This window comes from Cotesia typhae, unplaced genomic scaffold, assembly GCF_013202065.1.
Source record: "Cotesia typhae breed Kobodo isofemale line unplaced genomic scaffold, CoteBio_Ctyphae contig_22, whole genome shotgun sequence".
NCBI classification, from domain to species: Eukaryota; Metazoa; Arthropoda; class Insecta; order Hymenoptera; family Braconidae; genus Cotesia; species Cotesia typhae.
Genome location: NW_027423728.1, coordinates 7,050,599 through 7,078,595, shown reverse-complemented (window position 1 = coordinate 7,078,595; position 27,997 = coordinate 7,050,599). Strand labels below are relative to the sequence as shown.

The window sequence follows — 27,997 nt, the reverse complement described above, 5'->3', positions numbered from 1 at the left end:
ATGAACATACACGGTTGTGCAGGTACAGGGTGTGTCATTCGATTGGATATCTGTTGATCGTGCGGTCTAATGTTTTTTATAAATTTGCTAAACTTTTTGTTTTAAATAAAACAACCAACTGTTCTTCTCCTTGTCCCGTATTATTTACTCTGTTATTTTATTAATCGAGGGTGGGCATTATTTATAAAATAGTTTTAAAAGATGTCGCGTGCAATATAACTCCTGGTTTTCGAAATCGTTCAGGAAATAAACACGAAACTGAAATTGAAACTGAAACTAAAGATCTTGTTACTTGGGTTTTCTTCATTTATATTATTTTAGTTCTTTATTCGGCCGATAGCCAATCAATTGATTACTGTAATAACAATTGTAATAACTAGAGGCGGAAAGTAAATAATAATTAAAAGGTTTGTGCTACTGTATACAGCCAGAAATATTATTTGAATTTAAATTAAAGATCCTCCTTTCACTTTTATTAACTCTTATTGTGTCATTTATTATATTGATAATAAATATTAATATAAAAAGAGTTCTAATTATTATTTTTATATTGATAAAAAAATTAATTTGTTTCAGGAAAAATTTTTTAATCAAAAATTGTTAGTTTAAAAAATTTTGGTAATTATTTATAAATGGGGTTCGCCATTTTTGGAATGAAATTTTTAAAAATAATAAAAATAAAATTTTTTGGTTAAAGATTTTTTTTTTTCGAATTAATTCACGATTTTTGGACTTAATTTTACAAATAAATTATTTATAAAAAATTATTTAAAAGAAATTGCATCTATAATTTTTTTTAATTTCTAAAAATGAAATTTTTATTATTAAAAAAATTCCTAAAAATTATTTATTTATTATTTTTGATTTGAGTAAATTTTATTTAATTTAAGAATTTTTAAACTTTAACCAAGACACTAAAATTCTTAAAAATCAATTTTTTTTCTCTTGAATAAAATTAATTTTTATAACAATAATTGTTATAATAATTTAAATGTAATTAAATAAACTGTATAAAAAATAGTTACCGAGCATGATCGAGATCACGTTTATTTCCAAGTAAAAGCGCAGTAAAATAAGAAGGAAGTCTGAGATCAGCGAGCTGTTTGAGCAAGCCCCTGGCTTCTTGAAAGCTGCGCTTGCACGTAACGCTGTAAACAATGACAAAAGCTTCTCCCCATCTTATGTGCGAGTACAGACATCCGTTTTCCTGAAACAAAAAATCATACCGCATATTTTTAGCCTCTATAAAAACAAAAACAATAAAAATAAAAATAAAGAGTAATGAGTAATGAAAATCCTTTATGTGTTCCTTTTATATCCTTTTATAATCATTCTTGTTCCACACGAACGTATGTGTATTCACAGCTCCAAATTACCAACAATACATTATTCGACGGGTCATTCGTGGGCGTCACGAATTGCACGAGCCGTTCTCTCTTTTATTTTTTTTTACCTTCATACTCGGACAATGCATTAAAGAAACAAAATAAAAGGTAAATTAATTTAAATTTTAAATATTTTTTTTTTTTTATGTTTGAGTAATCGGTTTTTTTTTTATACGAGAAATTCTTGTTCACTTGAATTTTTTATTTTTGTATTTTGTATTTTGTATTTTGTATTGACGCAAGTTTGGTATAGAGTGTAGGGTAAGATAGCTAATGTTACCTCCCGGCCCGCGGCGATCGTTATTCACCGGTAGGAACCCCCCAATCTCCAATCCCAAATGCAACTCGAATTAAAGATCGCGTGTAACACAGCGATAAATGGTAAGAAAGAATGAGGATGAGTCGTACATGCTCCATGGACATTAAGCATTTAACATTTAACATTTAACTTTAAACTTGTTATTCCTTTTGGAGTTTATTTTTAAACAAAACTACCACCGGAATTCATTTCAAGTTTTTAGTTTCAATTTTTAGCATTAAAAGTCGACTTATTTTTTTTTTTTAAACATAAAACTTGAATAAAAAAAAACCGCTAATTATTTATATTTATTGTCATCTTTCAGATTATTTATTAGCATACTTTATTTTATTCCAGAGATTTTTAAAATTCTATTATTCTGTTTCGCGGATAGATTGGTGGGCGTTCGAAGACGAAGAAAGAGACGGAGACTTCCATCAGTGGAAATTCACCCACGCAAATCGATTCTCAATAGTGTAGACTGGGGACTACACTGCATAACAATATGTTCAAATCTTTAGTCAAGCTATTACGATATAAATATACTTTATATTGTCTACAGATTTGTATTGCATAGATATTGTAGAGTTGATGCAGTATTCACTAGATTTAGATTCAGATGGACAATGTCCGATTAACGGGTTGACATGTACTGCACTTTTACAATTACAAACATTTACTCCTTCATGTATTTTTTATTCTTTACACAGAAAAAATAATAATATAATTCACAACATAATTATAATTTTAATTTTCTTGTATCAAGTATTTAATTTTTTTTTTTTGTAGGAAACTTCAAGGAGTTCATTGTAATTAAAAAAATAAATAAAGTAATAATAAACCTGAGTCAATAAGTATCTAAAAATAACAAGTTGATTAATTGAAAAAAAGATAAAATGCAGTACTACCGTAAGCGCAACCGAGTAATATAAAATGTATGAAAACAAGAAAACGGATAGGAAGTAATGAGTGCAAAAAATGTTTTAAATGTTTTTCAGTCTGAGAAAAATCGGAACAGTAGGAACCCGGTAAATGGTTGCGGACATCCCGCTGCGTAAAGACTCCTCGTGAACGCCCTCGTTACCGCTCAGATAGCGGAGCGCTTCCTCCTCCTCCACGTAAAGAGAAACAGAGAAATAGTTAAGTACAGTAGTAAAGAGCAACCGGACAGTATATAAACGTAGTAAAGTTATATTATATAGTATATCGTAAGAATGACTTGAATCATCCCGCGGTATTACGAGCTCGTTTGCCCTCTATATAATCGTTAATACATATTTACTACTCGTTACTCAGCAGAACAGTTGCATAACCCGTCTTCACTAACTTCACCAACTTACCCATCGGTAAATGCCCCACTATAACGCTAAATACTCTGTTATTATATTATAATATTATTAAATTATATCCCTCTTGAATATTTAATATTAAGGATAACTCTAGCTAGATAAGAGATCACTCTACTTAAAAAGACAAACTCTAAATATTTTTAAGAGTGATAACTACAACTACAACTATATAATAAGTATGTGAGATGGACTCTAGTTTAATATAACTGGCTGATGTTAGATAACAAATTCTCTTCCTCAATTCTTCTTTCCGTTTATTATTATTATTATTATTATTAACTATCTGGATATAAATACGCGTTAGTAAAGATAGTAAGGTAGTAATATGAGTAGCCTAGATATCTATTGTAACAGTTAAATAATAATATCGAGATCGAGATTGAGATCCCAATCTTGATCCCGATTAAGAATCAAGAATTTAAAATTAAATACTAAGTGTAGGTTTATGTTTGTAATTTCAATTAATGTTATAATTAGCCGAGAATTATGTCAAGATATCTATCTACTGTAATTCATCACAACAGCCTTTATATATATATATATATATATATATATATATATATATATATATATATATATATATATATATATTTTTATTTATTTATTATTATAGTTACGCTTTATTTGAATTGTAAATTAACTTTACATCCTTATTATCTATTTATTTACTAATCCATTTTACATTTAACATTTTTATTATTTATTATTGCGAAATCAATATAGAATTTTACTTTATTAGCTTAATTCGATTCTCTCTTAGTATTACGTCATTGCTCTTTCCATGTTTAAATATTAATAATAAATTTTATTGTTATGTATTGGGATTTTAAGAAAAAAAAAAAAAAATAAATAAAATAATGTATTATTTATAAATTCCATGATGTAATTATGTAATGATTTATTGTCAATGACATTTTTGCAATTAGCATTACATAGTTATGATTCAATTTTGATTTTTTATTTCGAATAATTTTATTGTAATTTCCGTATTATTAAAAAACTAATAGAGTTACATAATTAAAATATAATTAGATAAAATGAAAATAATCAATTTGTGATTATGATTAATGATTACTTAACCGGTTATTCATTCATTGGTCTAATTCCATCATCATATAATAAATTTATTAGAATATAATCAATGAGAGAGTCTTTAATTGCATTTTATTTTTAACTAAGTAATAATTTCGGTAATTTTAAAGGAAGAAAAAAATCAACATCTTTCATAACATAATTTATATAAACATAAATACAAATAAAATGAAATTTAAATGATGATGACAAGAAACGATGGATGAGCTTGCTTACTTTTGTATATTACATATTTGCTTACACAATATATCAGTCTACATATATATGTACTTACATTCACAGTCCAATTGCATTGATATTGATCGATTAATAAATATTTATGAGCAATTGAGAGAGTTTAGGGACGTACAAACTATTTATTTAATGTTTCAGTAATCTAAATATTTATATATATAAATATATCAAAAATTGTTTTAGAAGAAAAAATATTTTAAGTTCAAAATTTATTTTTCAACTAATATTTTATCAACAGTGAAAAATTAAATTTATAACTAGGATTTATTAGAGTTTTAAATACTGAGTGTTAAATATTTTTAACACACAATTTTTTGACGAAAAATTTTTTATTGTTTACAATTAGTTCGAAATTTATTTTCACTTAAAAAAACCATGTAATATTTAATAGAGGTATAATATTTTGGTTAGGATCATTTAAATAATTTATAATCGGACTATTACTACATCAAAATGTTAAAAAATCACCCTTTAAAAAATAAGGAGTTAGATCAATTGCTAATTAGACCGTCAAAGTTGTAAAATGAGGTATTTTCAATTGTAATTACATTACTACAAGATCTAGTCTTAATTATTACAGTGTCAAGTGTAATACTTGCAGTGTTTTCTACAAGGGACCTATTTTTACTCTAAAATCTATAATTTACCCCCTTCTCTTCTTTTCATGTGGTTTTGCGTCTATGTTTACGAGCAATAAAAATGTTATAAATAATAATTCAATTTTAGGACTTTTTTTACTTAATGATATAGGTGAATAATTTGCGTCAGTATGAATACATTCGTAGGTACAGTTATTGAATTACGTTCTGGCAATATCTTTGACCTACTACCGTGTACTTGCTCGTTTAATATTTATTTTTTCGACTTTATTTAGTTCCTTTCTTTATTTTATTTTTTATTCTTTTTATTTTTCATACCAGCGTCAGAGTCCAGAGTTGGCCTTTTCGCTCTTACTCGCCTTTTTATTGCGCTTCAATGCCCCTAATTACTCCCGGGTCAAGATTACAATCTTTCTTATTAATTGTTGTATATATTTTTAAAACGTTTACAATTTTTTCTCTCATCTCGGAGGAGTCTAAAGTGTAAAAAAAAATATTATTTTTAATCTTCAAAGAAAGTTTTTATAATTTTATTTATTATGATAAATAATACGGAAATGTAAATACACTAATCGATTTGCTTATAATGGAATTAGAATACAACAACGGGGAAAAAATAGTATTTACTATTACTTTTCTCTCGCGGAATTATTTTTTTTTTTCAATAAATATAAAAGTATTATTTATTGTATGTAATAGAAGCACCGGGGCGTAGACGATCACGAGGATCGATTGTTGCTAAAGTAGTTCGATTAGATTCGATGGCCTATACTCTAATGTTTTTAATGTCCGCACGTACGGATTATCAAACAGCACGATTAGATCCATAGACTTTTTTGTAATATCGATTTAAGATGTAATGCAACAGTGGAAAAATTTTTAGAAAAAAATTAATTTAAAATTTTCCGAAAAAAAATATTGCAAAAAAATTTTTTTCCAATATATTTATATTAAATTCCCTTTTTTACCTTCATTTAAATAATATTTATAATTAATGTTTTAAGAACAGACACATTAGCCGGAAAGCACGTTTAGAAACTGTTTCCAATACGTGGTTAGAATAGGCCAACATTAATTATCTTTCTTTATTTTCTTTTTTTTTCTCTAATAACACATTATATAAATTAAATTATTATTCCCAGTAAGTATGACATATTAACTACCTTACAATATTTTTTCTATCCAGCACACAATTCAAAGTTCAAATTAGTAATTGGACTATTTAATTTAATTACCAGGTCAAAGTTTATTATTTTATAATAACAAAATAATAAAAATTTAGAAACATCAATAGTAATTTTTGTAACATTTAAAATAAAAGATTAGCAATTATTCATACACGGTGAATAAATATTTATAAAATGTTAAAGATTATAAATGTAATAAATATTAAAATAAAAAATAAATGATGTATGAGTTTAACATTTAAAGTATAAAAACGCGATAACATCTATTAGCAAATTAAACTCATTATACATTTGGTATTGGTAAACCAAAAGATTAAATATGTAAACAATGGAAAGATGGTTAATCTGAAGAGGAATACGCGTAAGGTATGCACCGTTACATCCAACAGATCCAATAAATAAACGGCCTGTGTACTGCTGCTATATAGTCAGGAAGCTTTTGCTTCTGCTCCACTCTATACAAACAAACATACACACGAACATACGAGGACACATGTGACTACTATACAAATGACAATATACCTTACTCGCCTTCTCATATTATCTCCGCGTAACGATTCTTTAACGATTTGTACGTACGTGTGTACAAAGTCGTGTTTGAAAAGTGCCGACGCCAAGTCGGGGACAAAATGCTCCATGAATTAACTATATGTCATTTATCCTCAAACATTCCATCTGTATTTTTTAATATTTTTTATTTTAATAGTCCAATTTAATTGCTCGACAAAAATATTATTTCGTGTTCAAATGCAATTAATGTGCGGATGTATATGTGGTTGATGGTCATTGCTTAACGCGAATTGATAATGCGGACAGTAATAAAGCACGGAATGTAAGTGAAATGATTATTGCGGGGATGGACGAGAATGTAAATAAATTTTAAGAAAAGAAATAAATTAAATACAAGAGCAGAAGCATGCTCTGCAGGAGTTATTCTTAAGAATGGACATAAAAACTCTCGTCAATTGTATTTTTTATTAATATTATCATACTAGCAACCTGCAGTCACCTGCGACTGCCAAGATTTACGAATTATCAATATAAAAAATGGCTTAGTAATTTTTTTCTTTTTATAATTTCACTGTAGGTACTTTTTAAATAAATTTTAAAAATAATTGTGCTAAAACAGGATTAATTATAAATAATTTAATGGACAAATGCGACCGAACAAATTTATAGAACCAAAAAACGATTAAAAACATTATTGTCCTTTTCGGCTAGTTTTAAGCGCCAGAAAATTTATTTTAAAAATTACAAAATTTTCAAAATTACATTGCTGTGTGATAACACCAGAAAAGACTAAGGAGAGATAAGATTTTAAAACTCTCGATAAATTTTTAATTTCCCCGCTAAAAAAAAATTGAAAATTTTTTTCTAATAATCATTTTATACCAATTAAATTATTTTTGCATCCCCTACAAGATTTTTACGCCAAAAATTTGATTCATTGATGAGTTTTTTATAAATTTGTAATTTTTACGTTACATCCCCGCATGTCCAGAATAGCCAATGCACAAAAATAACTTTGGTGGAAGATAACTTGTTGAGGAGTCTCGTGTTTACCTGCTATACCTTATATCTTCATACATAATATACATATATATATATATATATATATATATATATATATATATATATATATATATATATAATATATGAATGTGTGATCTCGCACGAGACCAATGTTATATGTTATATATTATATATATATTTATATATAACTCGTGAGCTCCTGTAGATTCGGTAGCCCGCGAACTTTCCTCGTAGCCGATTGGCGAGTTGTCTTCAGCAAACAGGTTTTCTACCACTTCTCATTTCTTATTTCTTATTTCGCCCTTTACTCTTTATTTCTTGACTTCTTTGGATGGTTAGGTATACATATGGACCGTCTTCTCACGTCGTCGTGAGACTTGTGTCTCCTTCCGCTTGTACTTTTCGATTCATTTTTTAGTCAACTTTTCTCTCTCTCTCTCTGTCTCTCCCTCTCAAGTTTATTTGTATTTTTATTCCTGGCGTCTCGTCGCGCTCCAAATGTTTGCACCTGTCTCTCACACACCAGTCGAGTCTGAGAGAGAGGACTCCTAAATATATCTGTATAATATGTATAAATGAATATAAATATATATGTAAACTTCGAATGCTGATGCTTAAATTAACTTTGAGACGAAAAAAAAAATTTCAAAAATTTTTGTCTTTAATTAACTGTCTCTGGTTTGTTTCTGAATACTTTATATTTTATAAATTAATTCATATTTTTATATTAACTCACATTCTTTGCTGAAAAATAAATATATAAACACTTTTGACGCACCATTTTTCAGATAATTAATTACTTTTTGAATTATTTAATTTTATTTTATTTTATGAGCCCAAATTTTTATGAGTGGAATTTAAATATGACTCATGTTTATGATACTGGATCAAATATATACAAATAATATTTTGTAATACTTTTATATAAAAGACAACAAAACAATAATAAAAATGAACGTCATGTCGCTGTCATTTACGAACGAATGTTGATACCATTGATGGGGTTGGCATACGATGTATACGCTATATTTGGGCACACCCTGTAGTCCATCTTTGACTACCAACACCGGGAAGAAAGCCACGTGATATTACTGATATGCAATGGTAGAATCCGTTTCATGCTTACTTTGATTGACAGGTTAAAACGGTAGTTTTATTCTCGGTCATCATTTACATAGAAATAATATATATATATATATATATATATATATATATATATATATATATATATATATCGAATATCGAACATTGCCACGCCTCTGACACATAATTTCACTCTTCTACCCTCTCACCTTTTAATATTAATCTTCTCTAAAATGTCTTTTATTTAAATTTTATTTTTATCGAACTTGAAATATTTTTGTTTTAAAATATTTAATAATAATAACTAGCAAACTTGCATATGAAACCTTGAAAAGGCACAAATTCAAGTCAAGACTTTTCTAACGATACCAAATTTATCCATAAAAACCCATTTTACCCTTATTCTCGCAATAATATAGATAATCATAATGATAATGTTATTATCATTAAATAATAATTTTTAATTGTTACGACTCTTGACCTCCTGACACCAGTGGTGATCCCTTATCTCGATGCAATTAAGAGCCGTACATCCCACAAATAAAATAAACCCAACTACAATTATCCTTAACATCAAAAGTGAGATATAATAAAAATTAAACATTTAAAAGACGGTAAAAATTCGTTTACAACCCAACTGAGCAATAAAAAGGTGTTGATGGCACGTACGAAGGAACTAACATATACCAATGATGCAGAGGTGGATGAGGCGGATCAGACGGACAACAGAACAATCTTTTATCCTTTTATCCTTTCTTGTCTTTTGTATCTTTTTAACTATATACATGTTCACATAATACCTCCCCCTGTCTCCTCAACTGAGTCTTTCCGATGCTTTTAACTCTACACATATTCCGCGCTTACCATTTTAACAGTTACCGCGTGTCCGTGTGTTGTCCAAGCAAACATGAATCCCTCAAGTACATGTAGGTAATGTTAAGGTAAAGGCAAGTATTCGGATGCAACCAAGCCGCTATCTTAAAGTTACCGCGTTACCGCGATATCAGCTACGAAGCACGTGCTTCTTCTTGTTCCCCCAAGATAATTATCTTTCAGCCAATTGTTTATTTATTTTATTATTTTTTATTATTACAGCTGTAATGGAATTATTCAGAGATTACTCTGAGGCAGTTATTGCAGTAATTACAGTAATTAGTAGTACCGTGTAGTGGTGATGAAAGTGAGGATTTTGATGTCGCTAATATAAAATTGCCAGCCTCGTCTTTGTTCTTTATATATATATATGGGCAAGTAAACTCACAAGAGTAATGCTTGAGTCACATATATACACATATAATATATAACATATATTAAGTTGAGTATTGAGTATGTAATATTAGTTGTGACTCCGTAAGAATAATAGCCAAGGTAAGTTAAACGTAGGTGGCACGTGTCGGCTCATTACTTCGACATGCCATATATATGACTATATGTATATATGTCTATGACCAAGTCTCGACCCTTGGCAATGCGACGTAATTCATTCGTAAGCCCACTCAACCACTAAAAAGTTCCTTGTTATATGCTTACGTTTTTCGCTAATTCTTTTATTCCATTATGTTTTTATGACAAATCTTTCCTTGTATCCTTTTCTTAACATTTTTACTTTTATAGAAAAATCTGTGAATTATTTACTGACTTAGTTACAAAGAAAACTGTCCGGAGTGATGTATTCGCGAGGAGGTCGAGGTTTAAATAATAATTTTATTTTTAGAAAAAAAAATTAAAAAAAAAAAAAAAAAAAAAAAAAAAATTAAATAACTCACCTCGCACCTCGATGTGTCAAGAATTTCAACTTCAGTCATGACATTGTCTATCGTTACACTGTGTCTATAAAGAAAATCTGAAACAAAAAATATAAATTTTTTTAATGATAAAAAAGTAATAATAATAAAAAACAATAATTTATTGGGATTTAACAAGGTGTAATAAAAAATAAATCAGACGGGCAATAAATAAATAATAAAAATAATAAAAAAAGGGATGAGCTTAAAGAAGATAATATATAAATATGGGTTTTATAATGTATAATACAGTTCTTTAGGATATTATGACGTCAAAGACATCCTGTTGATTTAACGAAAATAATCTGATAACGGTTTTAATTTTGTGATGGAAACAATAAAGCTGAGAATGATGGCTCTTATATTATATTTTTATTTTATCTCAACTCTTTATTATTATGCTATATTACTCTTCTTATTTTTCGTCTCATCTTCATTCTCTCTGACTGAAATTGAATTTTAAGGAGGACAAGCATGGTGGTAGACGTCCATCGCCTCAATTCATTCCTAAATTTAGGTCGTCGTTAAATTTTCTCCCTCTTTTTCACCTCCACCTCCTCAATTTTTATTCTCGTCATATTTTTCCTCCTTACAATATTTATCTGATAACATTTGACACATTTTTTATCAACATTAATGTCCATCGGCCAATTAATCACTATTTATATATCCTTCCTTCCTTCCTACTTTCCTTCCTTCCCCTTTCTCGTAAACAATTAACAGACGAAATTTAACTACAATCCCCATAAGTATCCGCTGAATTTAATGATACATTACAAACCTTTAATTAAAAAATAACAAAAACTCATTACGGTCGACGGTCATTTAATACCCGTAATTTAACAATAAAATTTTATAATACACCCATAATAAATTATCAGCAAAAATATATTGATAAAATTTTTATTTGAGATATTAAAAAGATGGAAATAGATATTATGTATGATCTATAATGACGGGCTATTGATAAAAATTTAATAGAAAATAATAACGAAAATTGAGCATAGAAAATTGAATTGCCGTAGAGAGTCAGTAATTGGGATACATATATAAGTATATAGATAGTTTGTCTTTAGATTTAGATATTACATTGTACAGATGTATATCACAGAACATAATGACCGTTAAAAGTGTGAAAGTATGTGAGAAACTCTCGATTACACTTAGTAGTTTATTATAATATTGAACATTTTAGATTGCACATTACATTAAACATTATTAGATTATAAAACGACGACAATTTTAACAGTAACAACTGAATAGAAATATATATTAAAAATAATAAATGGACTATTCAAAATAACACATTTATCATTATTATATTATTATATACCAAATACCGCTCTATCATTATCCCCAATTGAGAGACCAACAATGACGACAATGACGACTTTCCCTGACAACATCTTTGTATGTCTATTCACATATCAATATAATAAATATATAAATTTTAAGTTACATATATTTCATTTTCTCGCCACAGTTTTGCAATCAAAGCGCTCGCTTTTATTTCCATATATAATTTATAATATAATAATATAAAACCAAAAGTAAGCCCCCTAAAATGGTCAAGTTCAATTTTATAATTTTATATTTTAATAACATTCACCGTGCATTTATTTATTTATTTATTTAAACAAAATTATCGTTACGATAAATAAACTTATTTGATTACTCTCGAAACGAGGTTGTTATCTCGAATAGCGCAAACCCGATTCTCGTGTTTTGTTACTAATAAAACTTTACCAACCGTAACGCACTAATAACGAGGCCTTATTTGCTTCATATCATTCGATATAATTTACTTCTTAAAAAGTATATAATCCTCTGCTCAGAAGCTTCATAAAAATAAATAAATGAACGAAATTAAATGGATATATGTCGAGGATAGGAACAAAACAGCGCTCTTAAAACTATTAGAGTAACTATACCTAAATATAATAATACTATCCTATGTACTGATGGTTGCTCACTTAAATAAAACGAGCCTCGATTACAGACACGATTCAAACGAGGTGTTTATGGGTTTATTTATCGTTTTATCTTCAAGAGAGACTACTGGACACTTTTCTATCCTTCGAAAGATCAAAGTCTCTATTTTTAATTTTTTATTAATTATTATATTTTTATAAAAAAAAAAAAAAAAAAAAAAATAATAAAATTTTTAATTGAATCATCAATAAATTGACAATTTTTTTAATGATCTAAAATTATTGTTAAAAATCACGAAGCATTAGCTTTCTAATGATAAATTAGAAACTTATCGGGGGAATTATTTGACGAGATGAGACTAGAGAAAATTTGCATTGTTAATCGGGATCGCGAAATAATCGCGACAGACATTATATGCCAAGACATCGGCTGATATATACCCGTACCATCATCAAAACAAGTAACTATATCTACAACATAAATATATTGGTATGTATACTACCAGATAGATAAAAAGATATACAGATAGATAGATAGATTAAAAGAGCTGATTTGAGTGTGTACTCTCAAGGTAATTATTCTTCAGTAGGATCATCGTGATATTTTCTCTCTCTATAATATCCTCTAAGATACTCTAGTCTGCAGTCCGATATAATACTTGTACTTTTTATAATTTCATTGTATTTTTTCATATTCATTTTATTTTCTTTTACTATTCTAATCCTCTTTAATTTTTCCTATCGGGAAATTTAAGCGTTTACTTTCACGACCTCCAAGATACTCACGACCGATTTATCGATACAAATGTATTATTCACCTCAATAATAATAATAAAAATAAAAATCATGTTCCCATTCTTTAAAATACTTTGATATAAATAAAAAGTAATAATTTATAAAATTTAAACAAAGTTTCTTAAAAAAAAAAAAAAAAAAAAAAAAAACTCACGGAATAATAACATCAATTTGTTTTTCTCTGGTGTCTAGAAATTTCAACATTTATGCAACTGTAACGGTCCTCTCGGCTTTTTTATTGCTCTCGATGGTTATAAATAAATATATACTATAAGTATAAAATTTAAAAGTTTTAAAGTGAGTTACTCTTAACGCGTAATCGACGTCTAGCTTTCACTGTTTGAGGGCGTCTGTTGTGTAGAATGCGTTATTCGTATCCAGGTGATAAATGTTTAAGTACCCACTCTTAATGTTCTATCATACATCTAGTACACTTATTTTTCGACCGAAGACAAGGACCAGTGGTCTAAAAAATTTTAACATTTTTTCTGTATAATAATAGCAACAATACACACACTGGTTTAATAATTTAAAGAAATAATAATAACAATAATAACGTATAAATGTTAAATGTTGGAATGCCGAAAAAAAATGCATCGCGTGATTACTCTTACTATCCAATTTTCTTTAGCCATTGTTACTTTGCGTGATTCGCGTTCATTTATTTAGGTCTCAAGTTTCGCACGTTTTATGTCCGAAAAAAGACTCTTCAAATTATCCACTTAGTACCGGTTATTTTTAGAGATCGTTAAATCGAAAATATTTAAAATAAGATACTAAGACACACCGAATCCCGGGCGATTATTCATAAGATCGTATTTCAAATAAAATAAAATAATAAATTTTAGTTTTCTTAATTAACCGAATATAATGTCTTAATTATTTTAAATTAATAACTCTTTTAAATGATTAAGTTCAAAACTAAGAGTGAAATCAAAGAAAGCTAATAATTTAACGCCAGAGCCAATTCATCTTGCTAATACGTGTTTTCTAATCGTTATTTTTTTAAATAGGGGCAAAGTAGCTCTCATTTTACCCGGGAAAAATAAAATAAAATATCCAATTTATACTGAAGCAGTAGCGAAAAAAAAAAAATAAATCTCAATGAATAAATCGATTGAAATCACCTGTTTGATTGTAAGTAGGAAGGAAGGAAATTGGTCCTTACTCTTGGGGTTTATATCCACAGGCGAGTAGCAATTATTACGGGCGAGGTAGCCGAGTATGAGTTATGGGAGAGATCTGCATTCTATGTGATTTAAAGGTGGGGGTAAATAAAAAATAAGAAGAGGAAGAAGATAAAAAAGAAGAATAATAAAACAAAGTATAATACGAAGAAATAAAATAAAATATATAAGTTAAGACCTCTGAAGCTTGAGGCCCTATTTCATATCGAGTCTTTAAATCTCAGCTGCCTCACTCACAATATCCCTCTCGAGCGTATATCGCATTATATATTCTCTCACTTTTATTATATTGCCCTCTTGCTCCAAATAAACCTCCAAGGCAAATATATTTATATACTCCACGTGCATTATATTATTTAGGATAGAAAGCTCAGACTTAAACTCCGGAGGACGAAGACGCTTTACTTCCTGCAACCTGTACTGTCGATCCCCATAATTTTAAAATCCCAATAAACAATATTTTTCACTCTCGCTTATCGTTTATTTCACTTTACTCAATTAATAAATTACTCCGTTTGTGTTTATTGATTATTTTATTTGTTTAGTGCTAAATCAAATGAAATGATTGTCAAGCATTTTAAAAGTAATATAAAGTGTATATAGTGTCTTAGTCTAGACCGCCTGGAAGGATATGTCTGAGGTATATCCTCTGGGCTATCTCGTTGTTCTCGATATGGCTACTGATACCACCGACTAGAAAAGACTACACACAATATTTAATGCTATGTGTGTATATATATATATGCTCTGTGTATCCCGATTCAGAAGCCTGGAAGGCTAAACTGGAACTCTCGGTGAAGAAAGATGATCAAGACTTGTAAGCCAACCAAATAAAACTCTTTTATAAGGCAACACTGGAATTTTCTTAGAATTCAACTCTATCTTATTTTTTTGCTATTAATTTAATGGATTATTATTTTTACTGAGAGTTGAGTTATAAATTTAAATAAAAATATTTACGTGATAATAAAGCAATATTTTTATCTTTACAAGAATCCAATATATTACTTTTTTTTTTTTTTTTTTTTTTTTTTTTTTTATTGTATCGGTTAAGTGATCTTTCAACGAGTTAGTCGGCTATTTTGTTAAAAGGAAGAATATAATGTATGTACCGATCTAAATCATAAATATAATAAAAAATATTTTATTGATGTAAAACTAAAAATGAAAATTTATTTATATAATTATAAAAATCTTTATATTCGTAATATTAGATATTTTTATAAACTCGTACATATAGCTTTATTACATATTTTACATCCCGGCAAAATCCCTCAGTGACAACCGAGTAAAAATAAAAACTTAAATTTATATTTAAAAACAATATTTTTAAATGATTCATTTTCGGGCGTGAATTGCCATTATTGTAAAATATAAATCACAAATATCCATTTTATATATTTTTATTTTTTTTTATTTAACTTACCACTGGTTGAACTGTACTCCCCGATGTACCGCCTCGTTAGATACCGCACCACCACAGCTAAAAAATAAATATTAAATCAGAGTTAATAAAAATAAATATAAGAAATCCCTTGCATTATTTATAAAGGGAGTCTTGTGTTGTATGAAGAATGAAATTGATTTTATATGATGAAATATAAGCATTTTAATACGCAGTAAATAGGTCCGTAAACGATTGATCCGGATTTCGCGGGGATTATAATCACGGTGGAGCTGTCTGCACTCTTATATACATATATATAGATTGAGAGTTGTTAGTTGCAAGCATGCAAGTCGCAACTTGGAACCAAATTGACATCTTGGCGACACGCAAAGAACCTGAGTACACACAAGTGTTATAGATAGATCACGTAAGGAATAATTAACTCTACACACATGCATACAGACTGTAAATACAGCAAGTACATGCATGCAGATATATATAAATCGATCTTTAGGTTTACATGCAGCTCTAATTGCCATCGATAAATTTGACATCTCCTTGTCTAACTCTACCCAAGGGGCTTGTTAGAAAGTTAACTATAAACTCTCTTTAATTTAATACATTCACACATACACTCATACAGATATGTTAATATCTATGACTTACTGCTGTACAATATTTGTAAAATATGTAGACATTATATTTAGTACACGCGTCATTTGTTTGCCACCTCGTTACGCGTGACTGAAAGGTAGAGACAGAATAGACATAGTATTGAAAATAATAACTTTGAATTATTATAAACACTAATTTGTTATATTTTCACTTATTTATTCATTTTGTTATTATAAAAATTAGAGTTTTCAGAGTAAAAACAGGTCCCTCGTACAAAAAACTCCAAGTATTACACTTGACACTGTAATAATTGAGACTATGTCTTGTAATAATGCAATTACAATTGGAAATACCTCATTTTACAACTTGATTAAAATTGGAGTAAAAAAATATTAAAATAAAGGAAATTTAAAGGTTTAAACTTTTTAATATTATAAATTAAAAAAGCTTTTAAGTGAACCTCTAATAGTTGGTACATGTCTAAAAAATAATATAATTTTTACAGTTTCACCCTACAAGGACTTGGCTGGTATTCAAAACTAATAAATCCTAGTCATCAATTGGAGTAAAATTGGAGTAAAAAAATAAAAGTTTTGTAATTTGTCGGATTGAGTGTGAAAAGAAAGAGAGAAAGACAGAGGAAGATAAAATTTAGGTTTACTTTCTCGTGGTAAAACGTCACAATGACGCAAGGAAGGCCGCTCAGTTTGTACATAATATTATATCGGTGGTATTGTGTATCGCCGTACTATAGACTGTACAACGGGGAGAGTTCAAAATGCCCGTAACGATGTTTTCACAGCTGATAACCCGTTGTTTGTATTTATAAAACAATGTCTTCTCAATCTGATTTAATCACAATCAAGTTCAAAGTCTGGTTAAGTGATATATAATGCAACAGGATATTTTTTATTTATTTTTTTTTTAATAAAGAAAATAAAGAAAAAGGGAGAGTATTCTCATGTAAATCGACGGAGTGAGCGTAGAGCCAGAGTAGTGCCCTGCGGGATCAAAGAGTAGGAAGAGAGGACGACATCGTGGCCGAGAGTCGCGCGTGCCAGTTAATAAATATTCTCGACTGATGCACTTGCGGCGAAACTCGTTTCCCCGCTATATATACATACACATATACATATACATATACATATATATATATATATATATATATATATATATATATATATATATATATATATATATATATATATATAGATAATATGTACTAAAGAGTATTAACTTTGAGAGTAATAAGAACGTGGAGATTCGAATAACTCGAGAGTTTGAAAAACATTTAACTTTTATTCCGCGAGACAGAATAGTATCGCTAAAAAATTTACTGATGTATAAAAATAATAAAATATAAATAGATTTGTCGCGGAAAATAATAAAGTCGCTGTGAAATTCTTTGATATAGGCATTAAATAAAACAGGTAGACCTTTTTTCGAAAAGCTTTAGCTTTATAAGCTTTTATGTAGCAATAATTTACAAGTTATAATTGTAAGATATAAAATGATTCTTTTTGGAGTAGTTTATATAAATAGAAAAATATATTAAGTCGCGGCAGCCCGTCGCCTGCCAAGATAAAGAACCAGAGCAGTAATATCTTTCGATGGATAATATAGGTATTGAAGAAAACAAGTGTCTAAGGTATAGAGTGTAGAGTAATTCATTGCATCAATGGATTTATCCGTAAACTCTGTAAAAGTGTTGCCAATGAAGCTCGAACATAAATTGTTGGTTACCTTTCACGTGTTATGTGCTAGTATGTACTCCAAAGAGAAAATAAACAAGAATAAGAGGTAGAAGAAGAAGAAGATAAAGTTTATGAGAACAGGGGAGAGTGTCGTAGACTAAAGCGAGGACTTAACCAAGTCAACTCACCTGAGAGGTCGATTGTAAATTATTACCAAAGTTATTATACGTTTATTAAATAGTCGTAGTGTTTACATTAGTTTTTTTTTTTTTTTTGTTAGTGGTAATAAATCGGGTTTAAACTTTATGAGATAAAAATAATAGATTAATAAATAGAACTTGGTGAGGGTTAACTTGTAATATTGAAATCGATATGAATGCTAAATAATGGAGTGTGTTTTCCGACGGTGAAAGGAGTTCACCCTACGTCCCGGATGGCAGTGATATAAGCTTGCGTGTAAGGATCTTTTATTTGTGAGAGTTTGTATTATATCGATATACATTTTATTTTTTATTTTATCGTGGGTAAGGAGAAGAGATCGTGGAAGATGAGATGAGTAATTGAAAGTTTTAAATACCCTCCGGCGACAGCTTTGAGACGAGACAACGTCATAGCCTGTTGCTCTTGCTCTTGGACGGTGTGTCAAGTACAACCGAGGAATACCGTGTGTACTATAATAGATTGACTTTTTTTTTTTTTTTTTTGTTGTGAAAAATTCATTTAATTACATCACAGGGGAATTTACTTATTTTAGTTTCTCACGAAAAATAAAAAAATAAGACTTAAAGTGTGTAATTTAAATTCAGCCAAGTAATGACATAAATCACGAGGCAAAAAAATAATGATAAATAGGTAATTATTATTTTAATTATCGAATAGTCAGGCGTGTCTAATAAACTTTTAAAAGCCACTGTGAAATATGATGTATTTATTTTTTGCTCTTAAAACCGCATAATACTTAATACTCAATACTTTACCATATTTAAACATAAATATACAAATATGTGTATGGAAAGCGATATCACGTTGAAATATGAGAAAATTTTTAGATTTATACGCGGAAAAAAGAAATGTGGGAAAATTAAATTTATGACTAGGATTTATTTGAGTTTTAAATACCAAGACCCCATAGTTTGAAACTGTAAAATTAGAGGTTCACTTAAAACTTTTTTTAATTTATAATATTAAAAAATTTAAACCTTTAAATTTCTTTTATTTTCATATTTTTTTACTCCAATTTTAATCAAGTTGTAAAATGAGGTATTTCCAATTGTAATTGCATTATTACAAGATATAGTCTCAATTATTACAGTGTCAAGTGTAATACTTGCAGTTTTTTCTCGAAGGAACCTATTTTTACTCTAAAAACTCGAATTTTTCCCTGTAAAAGTATTCATTAGAACTTATAGATACCTTTTAATTGTAACTACTCAATTAACTCGTGCAAATCCATCTATTTGAAATAATTAATCCTTTAAATGTATATACTGGAGTATAATAGAGAGTTAAGAGTACAAAGGTAACATCTTTATAAATAAATAAATATTGATTAAATAGGGAAGCTTTCTAAATGCCTTAATTAGTCGAAAATATATCGCACGAGCAGAGGATGGAATTGAGAATGAGAATATAAGTTGAGAATGAAAGCGGCGATGCTTTTCACCGAGTTGATTAACCTTATGTTAGATCGGCTTAGAGCCTCACAGCAGAACTCTAGTGGGTACCAGACTTTAAACTCCTCGATGGCATGCAAGGTAATAGATGCAGGCATAAAAGGAGGATAAGGATGAGGATGAAGATAGAAGAAAGAAAGGAATTAAAAGAGGTAAGGCTTTGCTGCATTGATCGTCCTCTTCCTGTCGATCGATATACATACGAGTTTGCTGAGGAAGCCAATGACTCTGACGACTCCGATGACTGTAAGACCCATACCAAGACCCAAGACCAAAGATTAAACTCTTTACAACAACTCCTAAGTATACTTTAAATAAATAAATATATATATATATATATATATATATATATATATATAAGTAGGTAGAACTTACATAATTGCTCGATTGTCTGTTAAATAGATTCGAGCCATTTAATCCATTCAAGCAAGTGGACAAGTCTATCGGTGATATACTATATATTTTATTATATATTGTCGATCATTTCCTTACTGGTATTATCATTTGAAGAGTAATTGGTTAGTATATATAAATATATGGCAGTAAAGAACCGATATTTTGACCTTTGACGATTAAAAGAGAGTGAAATAAAAAGAAGGAGGGTATTACAAACATTAAACATTAAATATTATATTATATGTGTATCTCAGCTCCATTTATCTCAGTTTATGTTTTATTGGCGTAATTAAAGTACTCAAGTGCAATGTCCTTTTTATAATTATAACTTTGGTGGTACTGATGATGTGGCAGTTATTGAATTTTAATTTACATACTCTCAGACACACTTTAAATTTATTTTTAATTCTCTAACTAATAAAGAGAAACCATAAATATTAATTGATTATAAAAGGTTTATTAATTGAAATACTAAATTATCTAATATTGTATGTATGATTGATAGTAATTATTAATAAATGGAAAAGTTGTATCAATTTTTTTTAATATTATTTTTTATCCTCTTTAATTTGTTTGTAATACACTGCTTTCTTTAATTTCACTTAGATTATTTTTTTACACTTTATGCAATTAAAGTTAGTTTTTAAATAAAAAATATACTAATTTTATTTCTAAAGAGTTTACTTAAATTAATTTTCATCAAATAAAAATTTTACTATTCAATGTAATAAACTTCCGTGATTTACTTTTACAGTCATACTATCGTACTACATGTTGTATTATTATACATTTTAAATCTACTAGTTGACTTTTAATTATCGTGCACTGTAACTATCGTCTCAATTAATCGGAATTAATCAGAGAAATTAATCAAGGAAGTGTCGTTGGTAATTAACATACGTACTAATTGATTAATCAGATTTAAAATGTTTTAATAATAATAATAATAATAATAAGAGTAATTTTTTTTTTTAAATAAAAATGACTGTGAGTCGGATAATCTAGATCTGAGTATCCAACGATATTATTCGCTGTTAGTTTAAAATTTTCTAGACTTAAATAAGAGTACAGAGAATAATGGAAAAAGGGATCGACTGGATAACCGATAATGTCCGGAGGTCCTTATTACGCCGCTGTAGAAGACGATACAAGTTAAACTTTTACGGATTCCTGTCGCCTTTTCCTTAACCAGTCTGGTTCAACAAATCGGCATTAAAGGAAGCCGCGTGAGAATAAATTACAAATGCTACCGCTTCTCTTCTTTATTCACTCTTTTCTTACATACTTCTTATACTTTACTTTATTTCTTGTTCGTTTATTCGTTTTTTTTGCTCTTGATTTTCTCAGCATCTCCTTAACTTCTCTTTGCGCCTTTTTTTAACTCAAACCAATCTGCTTTGGGTTCTTTTGCAAACACTGTTCAATGTAACGACTGTAAGACCTTAGGATAAGAACACTTGTGGTGTTATGTGCTTTAACCAAGAAAATAATTTACCCTGATCAACATGTTGATAACAAAACTCAACGGTACCGTTCGATTTACATTTTACAAATTTTTTTTTTCATCATTTTAAATAAATGTATTGACAAAAAAATTAACAATTATAAATAATTAAGCAATCATTTATTTTTATCGTCAATGAAAACTATTTCAGAAAAAAAAATAAATAAATGGATTAAGCTAAAAATTCATGGGATAATCAGAACTCGATAAAAATATTTTGAAATTCAAATGAACTACTAAGTATCTGGAAGTTTATAGTTAATTCAAAACAAAAATTTAAATATGTAATTGATTAAGAAAAAAAAAGTATATTTTTTTTTTATAAAATAACAACACAAGACTCATTAAAAATCAATATCGCAAAAGATAAGAGAAAAATAATGAAATTGACTCACCAGATTTGCCGACTCTGGGGCCGCCGAGGACGACCACCCGGATCCTGTTGACGTTGGTCATCCCAAATCTTCTTCAGGTATCATCAGAGCCACTTTTACACATAATAGATACAATAAATTCATCAATAAAATCACTTTGCACCGTAAAATGATAAACTTTTAACTACAAATCACAGTGTGACAGTTGAGTTTTAAAACACACACAGAAAAAAAAAAAAGTTTGTTTATTTTATCTGGAATGCAGCAATCGGGCAATCGTTCGTACTAAAATACCGCTTTGTAATTATTTCCACGGCACCAACACCGAAGGACTCGTCATCATCATTATCATCATCATAATTATTTTCATGATAATAATATTGGTCGTGGTGTCGCTAAAGTTAAATTATAACTTCCTCATCCTCATCCTTCAGCTTGAGAATAAGCAGTATTTTCCCTCCTCTTGGTTTTTTTATTTTGATTATCACATAAATTTTTATTTATCCCTCATTATTCAAGTATTATATATTTTTTATAACCAGCAGGTTGAACGTGAATCAAGATGAGGTGTCTTTCTCGGATGAAGCTCACTATAATACATTATTTTCCTTCTATCCGGTCAGAGGGCCAGAGTTTATTCTCAACAAAACTCCAGAGTGGTCTACAGTAAAACCCACTGTATAATACTGAGTAACCAGGTAACAGCACTAGCACTAGTACTGGTAACAGCAGAAGCAGTCTGTCTTTCTTAAAGAGCAATCACCTGGAGCTGTGATGAACCTGCGGTCGAGGAATAACTCCAACTATCCTCGGATGATTTTTTTTTCTTATTTTTATTTATTATTTATTTAATATTACTTTTTCTTCGTATACTCTTACTCTCAAGCACGTGCACAAGATCTGAAGGAATAATCCAAGACAGAGAGAGGCATCTAGACCACAAAAGGCCTCACGTTAATTCTCTCAGTCTTCTTTCAGTCTTTCAATGTGACAGGAATAATTTAAAACCCGAATAATAATTTAAATTAACAACAGCAGCAGCATCAACAGCGACGTTAGTAGCCCTCAGTATCAAGTTCAATGACATCCACTCAATCAGTAAATATAAAACTCTTCTTGTCCTTATTCTTCTGAATTAAATAATCATAAGTGATAAATATTTAAAAGTTCTGGATGTGTTATGCTTTGAATTTAAAATTAAAGCCAAAAGATAAATGAAACTGGTAGTTTCTCACGATAAAGGTGTAAAACACTCGTGGAATCTCGTAATAGACAGTGAATCCTCGTTCGTCACGTTGTCCGACTGTAACTTTAATTCTGAGGCGCCACTTCGACCTCGGTATCTTCCAATTCTCTTGTTGCTGTTATTCTCTCGCTCAAACTTGTACTATTACATACTACCCAGTACGACGACCAGTTAATTAGTACATACTACAAATCCACAAACACACAAGTACACGATTTTACGTATATATATAAATATAAACAGATGAATTTTGCTGTCGAGTATTGAAGCACTGAGTATGACTGACATCAGCCAAGTAGATGAGAGTAGAGTAGTACAAGAAGTAAAGGAGTGAGCCGTTGCTCTTGGTCGCGGCTTCTTTCACTTTCTCTGAATCCTTCACTCACATCAAGCTTCAGGCAACACTCTTCTGGTTAACACTGTTACCAAGAGCTGTTAAATGGAACGTGCTTATCCCAAAATATTGTACATATATTTGATAAATTCTCCTGGTACTGTTTATTATTATTTACACACTTAGACCTTGACCGTTTAAGTCTTCGATTTTCTGAAACAAATTAAATTAAAATTACTTTCAAATTTTATTTTTACAACACGTGAAATAAATTAAAAGCAAATCCGTCAAAATTACAATTACTCCAATTTATTAAAATTTTAAATATTTGACAGAAAATAATAAATTTAACTGTTGTTATCAAACACAGTTGAGTGTGACACAACTCCCAATGTCAATTATACGCTTTGATAATAAACATTGTTAACTCATAAATTTACGCGCGTGTTATCAATTAAACGTCAGCGGTTTTATCAAAAATAATTATTTACCTAAATAAATTAGGTGAATCACCTTATCATTTTATTGTATTTAAAAAAATTCACTACACTCACAATTATAAATTCAATTGACAGAAATATTTTTGTAAACGAATTGACAATTATATTATTTTTACTTTTTTATAGTAATAATAAATCAATTGTTGAAATAATGTAAATGAAATTGAATGACATACCACTCACGGCGAGCTCTCGCCCGCAAATGCGAGCATTCGTCTCGGTACACCGTCTAATATGCACACTACCGGCTACATGCTACACAGTACGACGGTACACGCGTTTTACTTGGCGCATCAAGACCAAGAGAGCGCCGTCGCAACACCTACATACACGATACACTGCATATAATATAATAACTATTTTATATTCATATTTTAAAGTTATATTATTATTATATTATTACTACACTTATACTTTATACACTGAGTTGAGTAACATTATTCCTCGCCGTGAGACAATTAATAATTTTTATCAATTACATAATTATCTTCAATAAATATCGATAGACATTTTAATTAATAATCACTTGTAATACACCTCTTGTTAATTGATTGTTGTAATTAGCAGTTACTGATAACGCGAGTATATTATAAGTTGTTACGTTTTTAGAGAGCTTGTTTTATAGTTTATTAATAAGTTTCATTTAAATAATTAATATAATTGGATATTTTTATCGGAGAAATGATGCAAGTGAGTATTAAATAAATTAACATGAATTTATGGAAATAACGGGATTGTTTAAAAAATATTACACAGGAAGAGAAATGAAAACAATCATTGGAATTTTTAAAATAATGTTTGTTTTAACTCTTCCTGTCATAATAACAATAAATTTCACTTTTTATTTTTAAAATTATGAATTCTTTACTCATTAATCAATTATTTGTAATTTTTTTATTTTATCTTTGTTTAATACTTACATTTAACTTTATGTTACCATTGTGATTGTGTTAGTGACATTTCTACTGAAGTAATAGTCTGCATTAATTTTTTCTTAATGTAACTATTTAATTAATTAATTTACACTGATAATATAAATATTATTTTTACAATAATTTTCTTATTAATTGTTAACAAAATTTTTTTATAATGATTGATATTTATTTTTTGTATTATTGATAATTTAATTTTAACAAAAAATTTTAATTTGTACTGATATATTTATGGATCAGCTGATTTGAAAATAAATAACATACAGCGCCACTTGGAAATTTTACATGAAAACAATCACTAAGCCCCTGGGAATTTTTTAAAATAGTTACCATGACAACGCAAAAAATTAGATATAAATAGATTGACATAACTTGAATGTTAATAATTTTCATTAGTGCAAAATAAGTTTATTAAAAAAAAAAAATAAAAATAAATTGTAAAGAAAAAAAAGAATTTTAAAATGGGTAAACCGGAAGCTGAGTTGCTTACTAAAATAAAGTCATCTGAACAGAGGTCATTGTTGAACAGGTATAATATTCCAATTGAACACCTGTCGTACGAGTATATTACCGAGTGCAACAACACCAAAAACCTCGAGAGAATTGTTTTAATATTAAGGTGAGTAAATATAACCCTAATAAATAAATAAAATTGTAAATTAAGTAAATAAAAGATTGTTTATCATTGTTTATAATTAGATCTGGTGAAGAAGGCTACTATCCGGAGTTGATAAAACACGCCGAAATTAAACTAGCCTCAATTTTTCCCCAAAGTATGGTTTTAAGAAAACCACAACCGATAATAAAACAGTATATGCTGGAAAAGGATAGACAAGAAGAAATTGATTGTGAGATGGATACTTGGTTGAAACAAATGCATCTGAGGGAAAAAGATTTAGAGGATGGTAAAAATTTAAATACTAATCAAGATATTCCGCACCCGGATATTCGTAAAATAATTCCCAAGTTGAAATCAACGTGCGATGATTTGGGAAATGAAAATAAAGGAAATAAAAATAGAATTAAATCATTTGATTATGCTGCATGGGATAAATATGATGCTGATACTGAGTTGAACAAAATGGATTTACAGGAGGAACAAAAACAAGCTAAATTTAAAAAATTGCAGCATGATAATGAAAAAATAGTTGAAAAATTATCACAAGATAAAATTGTCAATAATTGTAAGTATTTTTTTTTTATTGATTATGTGAAGAATTGAATTGATTTATTTATTAATAAATGTGTTTTGCAGTAACGCTGTCTGGTACGGAGTTAAATATAATGGCCGAACGTGAACGTGAAAAGGGAAACGAAGCTTTTCGTGCTGGTGATTATAATGAAGCATTAACGTTCTATAATTCTAGTTTATCCATTGATTCATCGATAAATGGATACAATAATCGAGCAATAACATGTAAGTATTTTGCACATGTGTATTTCCGTGTGTAAATAAATATTTTTAAGTATTCAAAACAATTTTTAAAAAAATTTTTCATAATTTACAAAAACGATTATTGTTTAGATATAAAGTTAAAAAAATTCAAAGAAGCTGTCAATGATTGTAACATGGTCTTAGAAATAGAGCCAACAAATATAAAAGGTCTGTTACGAAGAGCTTCTGCCGCTGAAAACATTGGGGATAAATCACAAGTGAGTTATATTTTTTATTTTATTTTAATTATTTATTATTGAGGATAATTGTTTATCATTAAATTTTTTTTTAGGCAATAAAAGACTATGAAATTATTCTCAAGTTAGAGCCTATGAATAAACTGGCAACGACTGCATTGAAAAAATTACGTGGACCTAGTGTAGCTAAAAAAGTACGAATTAAAATAGAAGATGAAGAAGAAGAAGCCAAAGCAAATATTTATAGAGGAGTAAATATCGGTGAGGATGAAAAATCTGATTTAATGGCAAAAATGGAGCAGAAGTATTTAGAAAAACAGAAAATTTGCTTTTGCAATCGAGCTCCAAGTACATCTTGGTACACTAGACCTCTACCGCATCGAAAAGCTAGTTATTGTTATGAAAGTATTTCTGCCAAACCAAGTTTTTATAAATATCCAAACATTTCGTCATCATCTTCATCAATATTTAGTGAAAAATCTGTTTCTTCAAAAAATTCTGGAGTTTTTATTGAAGAAATAATTGAGAATCCAAAGGTTAATAAATCCGAACCTAATTTACAAAAAGTTGAAACTGCTCAACTCAGTTCATCAAAATCTGAGTCTGATATTAATTTTAATCGTAATAATAAAATAGTTTCTAACGATAATGGAGATGATATAAAATTTGGAGTAATTAGAACTCCGTATGATTTTAATATTGCTTGGCAATCGTTGAAAAATAAACCTATTAAATCACGTGCTCAGTTATTGAGAGCCGTAGGTCCAAATTTTATTGGAAGAGGTAAAGATTTATCAATATACTTAATTACTTTATTTATTATTACCATTATCGCTATTATTTTTCAACAGTAATAAGTAACAAACTAGATGGACCAATGTTTAGCTTAATTTTAAGAACTTTAGAAAATAATTTTACTACCAGCGAAGATGCAAAACTTCTGAAAGAATTTTTAGAAGCTTTTACTAAATTAAATCGATTTTCAATTATTTTATTGTTTGCTGATAAAAACGATCAACAAGGTAAGGATAATTTTTTTTTTTTAATTAAATTCTAATAATATATTTAAGAAACTAATCATGTATTAATTATTTCAGCGCTGGTGAATATATTTAAATTTCTTGAACAAGAGCAAGTGCCTGACATAGAAAACCTTTACAATACATATATTTTAAAAGAACAATTTGTATAAATATTTAAGCCAATTAATTAAAAATAAAATAATAAATCTGATTTTTAAAATTAACAATAAA

The 27,997-nt window shown here is 28.6% G+C and overlaps 2 protein-coding genes across 6 annotated transcripts in view; one reads left to right on the top strand and one right to left on the bottom strand.

The window, feature by feature from the left end:
• Positions 1 to 25,285, bottom strand: part of LOC141524203 (ras-related and estrogen-regulated growth inhibitor) — a 27,607-nt gene extending 2,322 nt beyond the window's left edge. Inside the window, exons 1-5 of one of the 4 annotated variants that reach the window (XM_074237930.1) lie at positions 25,101 to 25,285; positions 22,122 to 23,893; positions 15,884 to 15,940; positions 10,527 to 10,603; positions 1,026 to 1,207 (exon numbers count right to left, since the gene is read on the bottom strand). In XM_074237930.1, the coding sequence (XP_074094031.1) occupies positions 1,026 to 1,207; positions 10,527 to 10,603; positions 15,884 to 15,940; positions 22,122 to 22,182 (377 nt within the window). In that variant the 5' untranslated portion in view covers positions 22,183 to 23,893; positions 25,101 to 25,285. Of the gene's footprint in view, positions 1 to 1,025; positions 1,208 to 10,526; positions 10,604 to 15,883; positions 15,941 to 22,121; positions 23,894 to 24,171; positions 24,552 to 25,100 lie in introns of those variants that run through there. The other 3 variants (XM_074237927.1, XM_074237928.1, XM_074237929.1) reach the window with 3 other exon arrangements.
• Positions 24,733 to 27,997, top strand: Spag1 (Spag1 axonemal dynein assembly factor). 2 transcript variants are annotated; one of them, XM_074237911.1, is made up of 8 exons: positions 24,733 to 24,870; positions 25,642 to 25,731; positions 25,812 to 26,296; positions 26,368 to 26,529; positions 26,638 to 26,765; positions 26,840 to 27,527; positions 27,596 to 27,766; positions 27,842 to 27,997. In XM_074237911.1, the coding sequence occupies exons 3-8, from the start codon at positions 25,888 to 25,890 to the stop codon at positions 27,934 to 27,936; spliced, it is 1,653 nt and encodes a 550-aa protein (XP_074094012.1). In that variant the 5' UTR covers positions 24,733 to 24,870; positions 25,642 to 25,731; positions 25,812 to 25,887; the 3' UTR covers positions 27,937 to 27,997. The 2 variants fall into 2 exon arrangements, with proteins under 2 accessions (XP_074094012.1, XP_074094010.1); XM_074237909.1 differs by having other exon boundaries at positions 24,740 to 24,870; positions 25,353 to 25,731.

Excerpts from the sequence above, each read along its gene's own strand:
- Spag1 (XM_074237909.1), top strand. The coding sequence starts at position 25,574 with ATGGGTAAACCGGAAGCTGAGTTGCTTACTAAAATAAAGTCATCTGAA. Across the intron at positions 25,732-25,811 it reads AGAATTGTTTTAATATTAAG|ATCTGGTGAAGAAGGCTACT; the intron begins GTGAGTAAATAT and ends GTTTATAATTAG. Across the intron at positions 26,766-26,839 it reads ACATTGGGGATAAATCACAA|GCAATAAAAGACTATGAAAT; the intron begins GTGAGTTATATT and ends ATTTTTTTTTAG.